The sequence below is a fragment of the Cetorhinus maximus genome, chromosome 20, assembly GCF_964194155.1.
Source record: "Cetorhinus maximus chromosome 20, sCetMax3.hap1.1, whole genome shotgun sequence".
In the NCBI taxonomy this organism is placed as follows: domain Eukaryota; kingdom Metazoa; phylum Chordata; class Chondrichthyes; order Lamniformes; family Cetorhinidae; genus Cetorhinus; species Cetorhinus maximus.
Genome location: NC_135898.1, coordinates 77,228,428 through 77,244,291, shown reverse-complemented (window position 1 = coordinate 77,244,291; position 15,864 = coordinate 77,228,428). Strand labels below are relative to the sequence as shown.

General features: G+C 41.2%; 1 protein-coding gene across 2 annotated transcripts in view; it reads right to left on the bottom strand.

The window, feature by feature from the left end:
* The window catches only part of kif11 (kinesin family member 11), a 41,358-nt gene extending 29,402 nt beyond the window's left edge, over nucleotides 1-11,956 (bottom strand). Inside the window, exons 1-5 of one of the 2 annotated variants that reach the window (XM_078564938.1) lie at nucleotides 11,860-11,956; nucleotides 3,886-3,981; nucleotides 1,948-2,080; nucleotides 1,765-1,862; nucleotides 945-1,023 (exon numbers count right to left, since the gene is read on the bottom strand). In XM_078564938.1, the coding sequence (XP_078421064.1) occupies nucleotides 945-1,023; nucleotides 1,765-1,862; nucleotides 1,948-2,080; nucleotides 3,886-3,956 (381 nt within the window). In that variant the 5' untranslated portion in view covers nucleotides 3,957-3,981; nucleotides 11,860-11,956. Of the gene's footprint in view, nucleotides 1-944; nucleotides 1,024-1,764; nucleotides 1,863-1,947; nucleotides 2,081-3,885; nucleotides 3,982-9,098; nucleotides 9,119-11,859 lie in introns of those variants that run through there. The other variant, XM_078564939.1, reaches the window with a different exon arrangement.
* Nucleotides 11,957-15,864: the final 3,908 nt, after the last annotated feature.

The window sequence follows — 15,864 nt, the reverse complement described above, 5'->3', positions numbered from 1 at the left end:
TCAGCAGCTCTTGATTTTTAGTTTTTCCACAAGGCCTTAATCAATATTTTGCCTGTGGATCAATGGATCAGCAAATTTTTGGTTTGGAAAAACAAAAAACCCTGCAAATAGGTCATGCAATCCGACAGAGTCAACAGTGCACAGAAGTGATGAAGGTCAGAGTTTGAAAGTTAATATTTCTTTTACTGCTAATTGCACAACTCCAGTAACAAATTTTACCCTTAAATAAATGAGTGCCTCTTCTCTACCATGAAATCAATTAGTGTGCGCCAAAAATAACTCTCAAGACAGTATTTGTGAAGCCTGAGTAACAAATCAAGTAGTCAATGGTCATTACCAGAGTCCTGCTCCCTGCCATGAAATTAGGGGGTTCAGTGCACAAATTTGGTAAACCTCAAGGCACAGAACATCGTACAATCAAACGGTTTAGAAACACCACAGGAGATCCTTCTGTCCCATGGCAAAATGCAGTTTACCCATTTTAAATCTTCAATTGCGCTGTATTTTCACAGATTATGAATTGCTTCCATCTTTCATGCCTACTTAATAATTTTGATCTTCAGTCTTTTGAAATTGCCTGCCACACTTCCTACATTAGTGACTACACTTAAAAAGCATTTCATTTGCTGTAGATTGCTACTAAATGAAAAAAAAGAGTTTTTTTTAAACCGAATCTTATTCAAATGAAGCTAGTTTTAACATTGACTGTGCCAACAGCATAAATTGCTCAATATGTCACCAATACTTTAGGAAAATAGAGGTAAAGTCAATGGCACAGACATTAATTTACAAAGAAAACCTGGTGAAACCATTATTAACTGGTTTGCTGGAATTTTAAATGTCCAGTTTTTCACAACTAAAAAGAACAGAGGAATAAGCTACCAAAAAAAAAGAATCTGCACATCGTTGGAGAAACTGCAACAACCAAGCATTCTGCCACTTACTTCCTCCCAGGTGTATTGTTCCTTCTGAGATCTTTCACCTTCCATAGTAAAGGTTTTCCCAGTACCTGTTTGTCCATATCTGAGCCAAATTTAAAAAGAGATTAATTTAGGAGGTTTCATGACAGCAGCTTGGAAGCAAACGTTCAGAAGCTTCAGTGATTGATCCCCACATCACATGGCTCAGAGCTCCCAGCTTTCAGCCAAGTTAGCTGACTTCAGTTGAAGCAGTGGTAGATGCATTATACCAAATACCCAGCCTGTGATGTTAAGGAGGGAAAAGTTAACAGGGATTCCTGCTCCTGAATAGTAAGCCGTGAGTGAAAAAGCATGTATACAGACTCCTGGTAAAGATAGGTTTGGGCTTGCTTAGTATACAAGTGTTTCCAACTGTGTGCTCAATTGAGCAATGAAGAAAATGGCACATGAAAACTGAAGCATTTGAACAAATTCAGTTTTCTGGTGCTTAGCAAGCAGTATCTTTGGAAAGGAAAATAAAATCTTTCACTGGTCAGTTTTCTCATTTCCACTAATCATTGCTGGACAGACTGGTATTTTTGAGGTGCAACACCTGAAAGGTCCAAGAAAGCAGAGGTCTGCTAGATTCAAAACTTTGAATATGAATTTGGAGCACAGGCAGCTGAGCAATGGAATAACAGCAAAATATGATAATAAAAAACATTACATGCCTGTGATTATGGAGATCAACTGAAAATTAAGAATTTGATTTCATGGGAAAAGTAAAAATAGCCAGTGGCAAAATCTGATGCAGAAAAATTTCATTTCACAATTTCCACTGATGTTGAAAAGTGATTAAACTTACGCAAAAATGGTACAGTTGTACCCCATGATTACTTCATCCAGGATGGGGTACACCACGCTTTTGTACACTTCTATTTGCTTCGCAGAGGGTCCGAATACCTGGAATTGAAAACATGTTGTTAAGTATTCATTTCTAGATATTTTCTTGATGATTTCTGTATTTGAGACAAACTATGGTTCTTACCATATCAAACATATACTTTTTGGCTGCCTTTTCACTTCCTGGTCCAGAAGCACGTATAGTGACTTCTTTCTTTCCAGGGTCACAGTCAACCACATTGGAGGAGTTTGCCTTGCGTTCTGCTAAACTAAAAGGCCTGTGGAAAACAACATGTCATGTGACATTTTAACATATGCAGTGGCAAAGTTTCTGAGAAGGAAAGAAAAATATGCATCTTAAAAATTAGTCTTGTTCATAAACAAGAGAGTCTAGAATCAGATCTCAGACAGAAGGCTTGCCAATTCTACTTGACAGCACTGTAAATCAGCTTGTAAACAGAGGAGACACAACCAAAACTTGGTGGGACACTTGCTGAATTTCTTCGCCAGTTATTCACTCAGTGAAATATCTATCGATTTCAGCTCTGAGAACTGACAGCAAGATATATTTGAGATTTTAAACTCAGAAGATTTTCTGAATCTTCTTTTCCATTTTTGAGTTTAACTGGATGAATTAAAGGCTTGCAAAGATGAGGCCAGATTGAGAAAGGCAGAGAACACCAGCAAGAGATACAAAAATAAAGAAAGCTTCAGGTAACACAAAAATATGGTGGTTTAAGAGAGAGTTAATTGAAAAAAGAAAAAAATACCAAATTAGAATTAAATGGGTGACTCAAGATCACAATATGTGTAGGTCAAGTTACATACAATATTAAATAGCAGCATGATGTTTAGTCAGGAGAGATTATTACATATTTTACATATTTTATCCTCAATCCAAGTGCAAAAGATATAGATATTGTCCAACAAAATTAAAAGGTAATTACAAACTAGATAGATCAAAGCCCTCAAGTGCCTAAACTGTAGTCTAAAAGTTCTGAAAATCTGACCCTCGGACTGCAGACAACTTTGTCCTACCTGAGCTCATTAAATTTCCTTATTGCCAGTTTGAACTTTTGAGGGCTGAGAAATTTGTAAAGGACCAAGTTTTAACATTTGTTGTTATATTTGTGGCTAAATCTCAAATCACATTACCAAAATCCACACCAGTAACCAAAGATTTATACAAATTAATGAAACCGTGTATTTAAACTTCATGTGCAGCTCTGTGGCAATATCACCATACAACCAAGAAAAGACAAACAATTCCCACTATACATATGGACTGCAAGCCACATGATGCCACAAGTAAAAAAAAATTCTCTCGGGTGGGAAGTGGGAAACAGTTCACCCACAATCTTTATGAAGAAATACTCATGAGAGTTATCATCTCTGGAATTTTTCTTCCCTTTCTCCAAAAACATTGGCCTAGATTTTGTGATTACATTTATTTTAAATGTGTTATCAGCACCAAAAGATGTCTACTATTGACTCATGCTACAGCATGGTTCCACAGGCTCTGGCTACTAGGTGTTCAAACCAAGAGTCAATTTTTCATAGTTAGGTCCAGGCAGTGTAATCTAGGCTATTCACAGTGGGGGCATCAAAGCTGAGCCAGCTCCAGTCCTTATCCAATTATGGATACATATATACTCTTTGCAAGATTCACTGAATCGCAGTCTGGAGAAGAAACTCTGGTGGGTATTAATCCTTCGTTGCCCAGGAGCGCAGAGGCCAATTGTAGCCTCTGTAGCTCCAACTGAAACAAAACCAATTCAGCACAGATCAGGAGTCAAATCTGGGACTTTCTGGTTTATATGGCTGTGCCACAAATTTGTTTTACCAGCTAAGTAACAAAACCTATAACACCTTTCTTGGGAGCTTTAAGTGGTAAACAAATTTTTTTAAAAAAAATTCTCATGTGAGTTATGGCTGGCTTCAAAGCCACCATTTCTCTACTTACCTACAAATTCGAAGGCTGAAAGCAACAGGGACCAAATATACATTTCACAATTTGTTTCTTTTGGGAATTGGAATCTTACTAAACAAAAAGTTGGTAACACAATATGATTATTTCCATTACCTGCATCGTATAACCACTTGTATGTTCTTGCCCTTTTCTTCTTTTTTACTCGAAGAGTTTTGGAATGACATTTTTGGTTTTGGTTTACAAGAGGACCTGCATCACAGAAAGTCATATTAGCAAGTTCTAATATGTCACATGGCTCGTCTATGGTACAAATCTGGGCTATCCCAAGCACAGGCAAGTTTTCTTCAGCACCAATTACTACAGCAAATTACACACCATTATTTTTTTACATCTCTAGGTGGGTTAAGGAGCATTTCCTTATAAAATTCTCCTTTGCCTTTCCACCAGAGGTGTTTAAAACACTAAAAGGGTTCAACAGCATAGATAGAGAAATTATTTTATCTGGTGGGGCAATCAAGACTGAGGGGACATATCCTTAAAATTAGATATAGGTCATTTAGGAGTAAAATCAAAGGTCAATTTCACCACACGAATATCCACAGAAGCATGGAATTATCTGGTCCAAAAGGCTGTAGATTTTGAGATAATTGGAGCTTTCAGGGCAGAGTAGATAGCTTTTTTTGTTAGGTAAGGATTTCAAGGGATGGGGAACAAAGGCAGGTAAATGAAGTTTAAGTAAAGATCAGCCATGATCTGGATGAACGTTGATACAGGCTTGAGTGAGTGAATGAATGATTGTAGGAACAGGCGGAGGCCATAGAGTAAGAGGTGATAAAGCACAAACATCACAGGGACATTAGTAAAGTAGTAGAGGAAATCTGAAAATGGAGCGTGTTTGGAAAGTTGGGGTTATTTGTGTGATGACAGGGTAGTCATTAATGGTAAAAGATCTGCATAGGGTTCAGTCACTATTGGAACCCCAAAGGGAACCATGTTAGAACTGTTGCCCATTACCTTGTTCACTGATCTGAGCAAAGGCTTTAGGGAATACTCAAGTTTGTTGAGGACAGTTTGCAGTAATTAGGACTAATAGGTAAAATAAATTGACTGTAAGTTTGATTTTGACGCAATAGGGGAATGTGCCCTTCCCTGTAGCTAGATGAAGAATCATGCCTTTCAGCTGGTATAACACCAGGTATATGAAATCATGCAAGTTCATCTCATAAGTTTATTGTTGCAGAGTAGAGGTTGAGCCTGGAAGTCATGATTCATGAAACATTAGAGGCCCATGAACTATCACCAGTCAATTACCTAATAGAGCATTAGGGCATATCGCTAGAACAGTTAAAGTATAAAACTAGAAATACATGGCTTTGTATAAGGCTGGGCACAGTCCTTTATTAAAATCAGATACACTCAAGGAATCGGGTTTTTTTCATTGGAAAAGGGTAAACTTGAGTGATATGACTGCAGTTTGCAAAATGGAAGAGAAGATTCCTTTTTGGGTTGATGGATTAAGCTATAAAAAGGGTGACTGCAGACATTGCACAAAGAAGAGAATATACATAGGAAGAACTATTTCTTTCCACAGATAGTTACCAACCTCTGACCTATTCCCAGAAGACATCAAAGAATAAAATCTAGGGTTTGGCTTCGACTTACCATCTGCATTGTCTCTGATGATTAATTTATACATCAGTCTTCCAAGGTCCTGCAGAGTCAAAACCAACTATAGTCTTTCTGATGAAAAAGTGGAATATTTGGACTGGGGCACAGAGATTAAATTTGGTCCCCATTTTAAAGGCACACATTCTGACCTAAATTCTATAAAAACAAAACCAAATGATATAACTAACAGGACAGGAACAGGTCAGGGGCTGCAGCACAGAAACAGGCTAATCAGCCCAACTGGTCTATGGTGCTGTTTATGTTTAACATGAGGCTCCTCCTGACCCACCCTATCAGCATATCCTTGTGTTCTTTTCCTCCACATATAGCCATCCAGGTTCCCTTAAATCCACCTATGCTATTTAGCCCAAATATCCCATATTAGCATATGGGATCCTGAGCTTTATAAAGGCAGGAAGTACAAAAGGATGGGGGTTGTAGTGAACATGTATAAAACACCTGTGCAGCCTCAACTGGAGTATTGGGTCCAATTATGGGCACCGCACTTGGATGTGAAGGCCTTAGGGGAGGTGCAAAAACGATTTACAGGAATGGTTCGAGATGAGGGACTTTGGTTACAATGATAGATTGGAGAAGCTAGGGTCCTTCTTAGAAGAGAAGGTCAAGAAAATGTTTGATAGAGGTGGCTAGGATCTGGGATGCACTGGTTGAGAGTGTAGTGAAGGCAGATTCAATGGTGATTTTCAAAAAAGGGTATTGGATAATTATCTGCAGAGAAAAAGTTTGCAGGGCTACAGGGAAAAAGGCAGGCGACTGGGACTAGCTGAGTTGTTCTTGGAGAGCCAGCATGGATAAGACAGGGTGAATGGCCTCCTTCTGTGCTGTAACCATTCTACGGATTATAGAAGTTCCACAATCTAATTACTGTCTGGGTAAAGAAATTTCTCCTGATCAGATTCATGCTGGTCTTATATCTGTATCCTCTAGTTGTGGACTATCACAAGAGCTAACATTTATTCTGTGTTTACTCCCATCAAACCCTTTCATAATCTTAAAAAAAAGCTCAGAGTCACTCTGACTCCTAGAGAAAAGAGGCCTGGTCTGTTCAGTCTTTCCTGGTAAGTTATAACCTCAAGTTATAAGCCTCTGGTATCAGCCCTGTAAATTCTTTTTACACATTCTGTATCCTATAGTTAAATTGCAAAACAGTCGTAATTTGCAAAGTTGATCTGGCTGAAGTATAGAAGGTTCTTTGAAATAAAAAGCTCTGGAATTTGGGTATGTTAAATTTAGATGCTAGAATGCCATCATGGCTAAAGGTTGTAATTACAATGTGACATGTTAACAGGCAGTATGCTTGTGTGTGTGGGCATCGGGATTTAGAAATGGAAACTGTTGACAAGATTTGCAGATGAGAAGACGAAATAAATGCAAGGTGTTTGTCATATATTTAGAATATAAATATGTTCAAGTAATTAAATCATCCCACTGCAAATTGTGCGTTTCTCCAACCGCTTACGTCATCACTGTGCAATCTAAACCCTCAGCTCCCACTGGCCTGCTTCTTCCCCCCTCCTCCACCCCCCTGCCGCCGGCCACTGCGGCCCCTTGCCGTTCCCATCGCTTCTCCCCTCCACTCCCCACCGTGTGTGTGTTGCAAAGACAAGCCGCGGTGAAGGGGCCGCTGGTGGGGAAACAGAAGGATGTCCTTGGGTTATCTGCACGGTGTTCATTTGAATGTAAGGAGCCGCCCGGGACGCTGGTGTCAGTGACGTCACAGGCACTGACTGCATCTGGGCATGTGCAGGAAGTGCTCCCCCTAGTGTTACAGCACAAAGCAGCACAGCCTTTTCTCAGCTGCATCCCTTCCCTGATGAGTGCACAAAATGTGTATGCATTGAATACTAATTGTATTAGAATTGCATTGAAGCACCTCAGAGTGCAACATGATGTAAGTTGATAACTCCAATACCAGTGCACTCAATGATGATTTCATATTGAAATGATTGTAATATTCATCGATCGTATTGAAGCACCTCGTGATCCATGTGTAAAAGTTGAATCTGATTGCACTTTTTGTGATGGCAATTTAGAAATGTTTTGTAATGTTCTTTCAGATATTTTATGAATGAAGTATATTTTTCACAAAAAAAGTTTCCAAACTCCTGACCAAACAACAATCTCCGATTACACATAAGGACTCGAAACGTCAACTTTGTTCTTCTCCGCCGATGCTGCCAGACCTGCTGAGTTTTTCCAGGTATTTGTGTTTTTGTTTTGGATTTCCAGCATCCGCAGTTTTTTGTTTTTAACAATCTCCGATTAACTGGATCCTGGATTTTCTCACTGAAACCTGGCTTTCAGAAACAAACACTGCCGTAACTGTTTTCGGCACGATTACCCTGAAGATTCACATTAAAATACAGGTAGTATCTTTTCGTACTTCAGCCGAGGGATCACTCATCATACATGAGCTTAAACAGTGAACGCCCGTAAATGTTTTCTCCCCCTCCCTTCACCAGAGGGTCTGAGGTACTAAATGAATACTTTGAGCTGGTCTTCAAGAGGACACTGTCAATATTGCACTAAAGAAAGGCATAGTAAAGAAATTGTATAGGATGAAAACAGAGGTGGTACTGAAAAAGTTGGGGCACTCAAAGTAAAAGAAATCGTCCAGGCCTGATGGGATGCATCGTTGGCTGAAGAAAATAAAGCTGGAGATGGTAAAAGTTTTCGCAGCAATCTTTCATGCTTCCATATAAATGGGACTGGTACCACAAAACTGAAGAGCATGCACGTTTCTCTCTTTGAGGGGCAAGAGTGAGATGGGGGAATAAACACAGCAACTGTAGGTTGGTCAGCTCAAAAATCAGTAGTACAGAACATCAACCAGATACAAAATCATTTGGAAAAAAATAGGTTAATAAACATCACAAATTTATTACAAAAACTAAAACTTTCATTATAACCCTTCAGCCTTCTCTTTTCTTGAGAAATCATTCATTCTTTTAGAATGATTATAACGTCTCAGTCCTGGTATTATCCTTACTAATTTGTTGCACCTTATATAGAGGCACTAGGGAAGATGGTCAGAACTGTGTACAAAACTCCAAATATGGTCAAAGGGTCTATAGTTTGAAATCACTTTTCTGCTTTTTTTAATTCCATCCCTCTACAAATTAACCTTCAGTGCTTGGTTTGCTTTACTTTTACTAAATGGCTACGTTAATGTTTTGCCATTTTTACTGGTTTGTGTATTTGTATCCCAAGATCTCTTTGTTTTCTCCCTATGTACCCTATTGAAACCGGTTTCTACTAATCTGCATTGGTTTATTAGTGATGAAGTCATAATCACCAAAATAAACAAGGGAGGGGCCAGGATAACTTTTTTTTCATATATGAGGGTTGCTGGGACATGGGTGTGTGAACAGAAACAATGGCAGAGGCAGAATGCATAACAGCTTTAAAAAGCGAAGTGGAAAATGTAACATTATGGGGAAAGGACAGGAAAAATGAAATTAAGGTAGCTTTTTCTGAATGCCAGACATATGATAGATATTCAAATCACCTCCAATTGTGCTGCAAAATCCTACAAAACGTAAACTCTAAAACATATTTCCTTCATTTACAGATTCTACATTTTATGAACAATGCAGAGCATCCACACCAACTCCTGCAACCTTTTGCTCAATGTTTTGGGGGTTTTAGGTTAAATATTTGCTTGTGGTTCGCATCACCAGCCATTCCTGTATGCAATCCAGATGTTTGCTTAATCCCTCATTATTCATTTAAACAGCAGCAAGACTAGAGGATAGTAATGGAACCCTCGTTCTGTACATTGGCAATTGCAATGCACCATATGTCACGTAATAAAACAAAAAAAGCTGGAAATATTCAGCAGGCTTGGCGGTATCTGTGGAGGGAAACAGAGTCAATGTTTTAGGTCCGTGACCTTTCATCTGTTCTGATGATGCCCTAAAGTGTCAACTGGTTCCCTTTCCACAGATGATGCCAGACCTGCTGTGTATTTCCAGTATTTTGCTTTTTATGTCAGATTTCCAGCATCCACAGTAATTTACACTTGTATATGCCATGGGATTGTTGTCTCTAAGCATATTGAGGCTTAAGTTCTGAATCAACAAATGCTTTTATTGAATTAAAAGTGAATTATACAGTCTACTCTCCACCTCTAACAGCAAAGATACCATTTGCTTTCTCTCCAAACAGATATCAAACAGTTACTTGCCGTAGCCTCAAACTGTCCCAACTTCCTCAAAAACACAATTCCTCAGCTGCCGGGTACAACACAGACACTTAATGTAGACGGATGTTTGAGGTTATACTGAAAGAAAGCCCAACTGTACTTCCCTGGTCAACAGCTACAAATACTGCATTTCTCTCATCAATACAGGATGGATAGCTATTGATAGTGGTGAAAACGTCGATGATTGAATGTGATGGCTCCAGCAATTCACACTTGAGAATTCCGATTGTGCTTGCCTAAAGCAACTTGCCCATTACAACCAATTCCCATGATAAAGGTCATTGACCCAAACATAAACTGCTTCTCTCAAATTGTTACATGACCTGCTGAGTGTTTCGCAGCATTTTCTGTCTGGTTTCAGAGCTTGTTGTTTCTATCGATACAAAAGGTTCAGACAAAAAAAATGTCATCTGTATTTTTTCTAAACTCATGCGTTTGGAGCATATGACTTCTAGACTTAGAATACTAAGATTTTTTGACCCACTAGACTTCTGTACAACTCAATGATTCCACAACATGCAAGTGTTCCATCACCAAATCAAGGAAGCTTTTCTATTGAAAAATTTGTAGAAGAAAACATCCTGGGACAATTAATTTACCAAAAATTTACAAGTAGGGTCAAATTCCACACCAAGAATTGACATTCCTAAGATTAAGACTAAGATTTCCAGCATCCACAGTATTTTGCTTTTATCTTATTGGTTGTAAAGCACTTTGGGATATCTGGTGGTTGCGAAAGGCTCTATATAAATGCAAGTCTTTCTTTTTCAATAACCTCTCATTCAATCCCCACCCTCCTTCACCTGTCAGCATTTAGCTGTGTTTTATTTCTAAGGTGAACCAATTGTACATTAATACACACAATTATTTTCATCCTGAAAAACTACATGGCAACAAGGTAATTCAAACAAATGCGTCGACTCTTAACCTGGATATGAAGTATTAGAATTTTGACACATCCATTCCAACCTGCGCAACCAGACAATTCAATCATTTGTTTACTGGCTCCTTCTGCTTGAACGTTGGAAAACCGAGTGGTTTGTAAAGTCTGTGTATAAACAGGGACTCAAGTGCTAGATACACCACAAAATCAGAGCATTCGAGATTTGTGACTATGAGCATCTGATAACGTTGGGTTCCATCTCAGCAACGTTTTAAATCACCTGACAAAAAAGTTGCTCATATTTTGAGCACATTACAGAATGGAAATTTCAAAAAATTTACAGGCTTCACATTAACTTATATTCACATGTACACTGTCAAAAATTTCGCTTAAGGTCACGAGCTTAATGTTTAAGCGAGATCCCCATGAACGACATCCAGAAAGAACATTCGATAAACAAAATCGAGTCGAGTAACGACTTCATACTATAATTCTAGAAAATGTACTCCTTTTCCAGTTAAATTAGAGTTTTTTATCCATTTCACTGGAAAGAAAAACTATTTCCAGGATTGAAACATCTTAGGTTTCTCTTAAAACTAAGCTGAAGATTCTTCGGGGAATTAAAAAGTCTCAGGAGTAGATTGCGGAATCTGACTTGAAACGTCCATACTATAAAATAGGGTTAATTTGGGTTTCTTCTACAAATATTTAGGTAGCAAACGACACGAAGTTTAAAAAAAAATCAGCTTCGTCTAAGCTGTCAAAACACACGGCATGAAGCATCTGGCTAGAACAGAACCTTTTCTCGAAATGGGCGCAGATCGCCAGGGGTTTGGGGGCGGGGGGGGGAAAGGAAAAAAAAAATACGTTGCTGCCAAATTTAAAAACCCCTCTGGTTTCAGAGCAAATAATTGGTCCATAATGTGAATGGGGTAAGACAACCACAAAGGATGCGAATACCTCTTATTTTGGAGCTAAGGGCAAATAATAAAAAGGGGGTTGCGGGGGGGGGGAGGGGGCGGAATTGAACCATTCCCCCTAAAATGCGTCTTCAGCCTTTATCAATATACAAACCTCAATAAGAGGCCAGACTATAACTGTCACTCCTATCGAATTAAAGCTGAGGGTGCCGTGAGGTAACGTCCACCCTATAACCTTATGAATGAATCTCTTTCTAATTCCGACTTTGAACAAGCTGAATACAACAACAAGACAAATGGCGGCCGCGGACAGTGAACTACAATGGGCTGTTTCAGACTAGGTTGAGTGGGAGGACGGGGGGGGGGGGGGGGGGGGTGGATCAATCAAGCATCAAGTGCTTTCAGAGGCCGGCATCAGAATTTAATCTTACCAAAACGGAAGAAATGTCCGCAAATCCCTTTTGCTGTAATTCTCCAGAAACGGATTTTTCCCAGCGGCTCAGATTCTCGCCCAGCGGCCGCCCAAAAACGCCGTCCCAGTCAGCGCAGCTGCACATTTAAAAATTGCGTTTCCGGAAGCCTCGTCCAATCGGAGCGCGCCAGTGCCCCTCCCGCGTTTCCGATTGGTTCGTGTCGGTTTGATCCGCGCGGTACGCCGGGAGAGTTGATACGGCGACTGCGCGGAGAAGGGCTCGGGCACTCTTGCGGCGGCCATGTTGATGAGGGAAGATTTACCCGGATGTACCTGGGAGGGCGTAGCTTTAACTTCACTCTCTACGGAAGGTTTTGAAAGGAAAAAGAATTGGTTCAAACTTAAACATTATGTCGGAAAAGCTTAGGCCTTAAAATCAAGAATTCCATTTAATTGTTAATATTCTTTATATTTTATATAGTTCTAGATCTCTGATGACCAGCATTTTTGTGTTCACTTTCTCACCTAAAGGAGGATTTGTTTGTACCTGCATAAATTGAGGGATATAAGTGATAGGCAATGGAATACATTTCGACACATGTAAACATAATCAGAAGGGAAACACGATCATTCATTTATACAACAATTTTAATGTACTAGAAAAACATCCTCACAACTGATGAGGTCTAATGAAATAAAAATGAACATAAAGAGATAGAGGGAGATATTATTAATGGGAAGCCAAAAAGCTTCATCAAAGGTGGAGTTTGAAGAAGATGATATGGAGGTTTTGGAAGATAATTCCAGATTGTGAGATCCAGACAGCTAAAGTTGTGGCCAGCAGTAACAGCAAAGGCAGTATGGGAGGTGCCAGAGAAGGAGCATTGTGGAGTTGTCAGAGAATTGTTGGATTGAAGGAGGTAGCAGACTAAGGGAGAGTCAAGGCACAAAGGAACTAGGACAGGAGGGTAAGTTTTTTTTTATTTTATGGGATGTGAACATCACTAGGAAGGACAGAACTCATTGGTCATCCCTAATTACGCCTGAGAAGGTGGTCATGAGCCACCTTCTCAAACAGCTGCAGTCCATCTGGTATAGTAATGCTTACCAGTGTTGTTAGGAAGGGAATTCCAGGATTTTGGATCGGCGATAGTGAAGAAAGGGCAATATAGTGCCAAGTCAGGATGCTGTGTGGCTTGGAGGGGAACTTGTAGGCAATGGTTTTCCCATGCATCTCCAGTCCTTGTCATTCTGGGTGCTGGAGGTCGTAGGTTTGGAAGGTGTTGCTGAATGAGCATTGGTGAATTGCAAGAGTGCATCTTGTATATAGTACACCCTGTTGCCAGAGTCGGTGGTGGAGGGATTGAACATTTAACGTGGTAGATGGGGTGCTGATCAAACAGGCTGCTTTGTCCTGGATGGTGTTGAGCTTCTTGAGTGTTGTTGGAGCTGCACTCACCCATGCAAGCGGAGAGTATTCCATCACACTCCTGACTTATGCCTTGTAGATGTTAGCTTTAATGAGTCAGGAGGTGAGTTACTTGCCTTCGAATTCCCAGCCTCTGACCTGCTACCGGTAGTCATATATATGGCTGGTCCAGTTCAATTTCTAGTCTATGTAACCTCCAGGATGTTGATAGTGGGGGATTCAGCAATGATAATGCCATTGACTGTTACGGGGAGATGGTTGGACCCTCTCAGTTTCATGGATTCCAAGATGGCTGATCAGTACAATGTGTGATCTGCAGACTCTGCCACATGCTTGATGAGTTGGGTAGATGAGTTGTTTGAAGGTTTATGCGCTCTCTCTGATGCCTCAACTTCCCCTCTGCCTGCTCCCAGCAATGTCTATCAATGTATTCTGTGCTTTCCCAAAGGGGATGCTTTGAGAGCATCCCTAAACATTTCTGCTGTCCTCCTGGGAGCCTTCTGCTGCGACTGAGTTACAAGTAGAGCAGTTGCTTTGGGAGTCTCGTGTCAGGCATATGAACAACATGCCCTGCCCAGTGACTAGCACCTCGATGCTGGACATGTTGGCTTGAAAGGGGACATTGTTGTTGGACCTTCTTTCTTGCCAATGGATTTGGAGGATATAGTATGCAAATGTATTTATTTTTTTAAATATACTTCATTCATAAAATATCTGGAAGAACATTACAAAACATTTCAAAATCGCCATCACAAAAACTACAATCAGATTCAACTTTTACACATGGATCATGAGGTACATCAATACAATCAATGAATATTACAATCATTTCAATATGGTCATTACAGACAATCAGACAATGGTATTGGAGTTATCAAGATACATCATGTTGCACTCTGAGGTGCAGTCCTCCAGTTGATGTTTGTCTTGGTGTGTATCCCTGGGAACAACCCATAGAGCAGAGTCCTGTGTCACAGAACTGCTCAGGGTGAACCTCAACAGAAACCACTGCATCTCTCTCCAGACCTTCTTTGCAAAGGTACAATCCACAAGGAGGTGAACAACGGTCTCATCCCCGCCACAGCCACTTCAAGGGCAACGTGCAGAGGGGGTGAGACTCCTGCCGTGTTGGAAGGATCTGACAGGGAGGGCCTTTCTCACCACCAGCCAAGCTACACCTTGGTGCTTGTTGGAAAGTTCTGGCGATGAGGCATTCTGCCAAATGACTTTGACAGTCTGCTCGGGGAACGATCGCACAGGATCCACCCTCTCCTTTTCCCGCAGGGCCTCTAAGATGTTATGTGCCGACCACTGCCTGACGGCCTTGTGGTTAAAGGCGTTTCTCTGCATAAATTTATCCACGAGGGACAGGTGGTACGGCATGGTCCAATTACTTGGAGCGTTCCGCGGTAGCGTGGCCAAACCCATGCTTCGCAACCCGGGGACAGGTAGAACCTCAGCACATAGTGACACTTGGTGTTTGCGTACCGAGGGTCTACACACAGCTTGATGCAGCCACACACAAACGTGGCCATCAGTATGAGGGCGATGTTGGGCATGTTTTTTCCCCCCTTATCTAGAGGCTTGTACATCGCGTCCCTGCGGACACGATCCATTTTCAACCTCCAGATAAAGCGAAAGATGGCTCGGGTGATGGCCATCATGCAGGAGTCTGGAATGGGCCAGACCTGCGCCAATTACAGCAACAGCGAGAGTGCCTCACACCGGATGACCAGGTTCTTACCTGCAATGGAGAGGGAGCGTCACTCCCACATGCCCAGTTTTCTTTGCACCATAGACACTCGCTCCTTCCAGTTTCTAACGCGTGCCCCGGTCCCTCCAAACCATATCCCCAGCACCTTCAGGCCGTCATCCCTGACGGTGAAGGGGACAAATGATCAGTCAGCCCAGTTCCCAAAGAACATGGCTGCGCTCTTCCCACGATTTACCTTGGCTCCCGAGGCCAGTTCGAACTGGTCGCAGATGTGAATCAGTCTGCGCACCGACAGCGGATCTGAGCAGAAGACGGTGACATCGTCCATGTACAGGGAGGCTTTGAACTCAGTGCCTCCACTGCCTGGGATCGTCACTCCTCTTATGCCCGGATCCTTCCTGATGGACTCAGCAAAGGGTTCTATCCAACACACAAACAGGACGGGGGAAAGAGAGGTCAGCCCTGCCTGACTCCAGATTTAATCGGAAAGCTATCTGATTCCCACCCATTGATTGAGACTGCACTACTGATGTTAGTGTAGAGCAGTTGGATCCAATTGCGAATTCCCTCCCCAAACCCCATATTGGAGAGCACATCCACCATGTAGGTGTGCGATATTCTGTCAAAGGCCTTCTCCTGAGCCAGGCTGATGAGTCAGGTGTCCACAACCCTATCTTGCACATAAGCAATCGTATCCCTGAGTAGCACAAGGCTGTCAGAGATCTTCCTGCCAGGCACAGCGCAGGTCTGATCAGGGTGGATCACCAATTCCAGAGCGGACTTGACCCGATTGGCAATGACCTTGGACAGAATCTTATAGTCCACAATTAACAGTGAAATGGGTCGCCAATTTCTAATTTCCTCCCTTTCCCCCTTGTGCT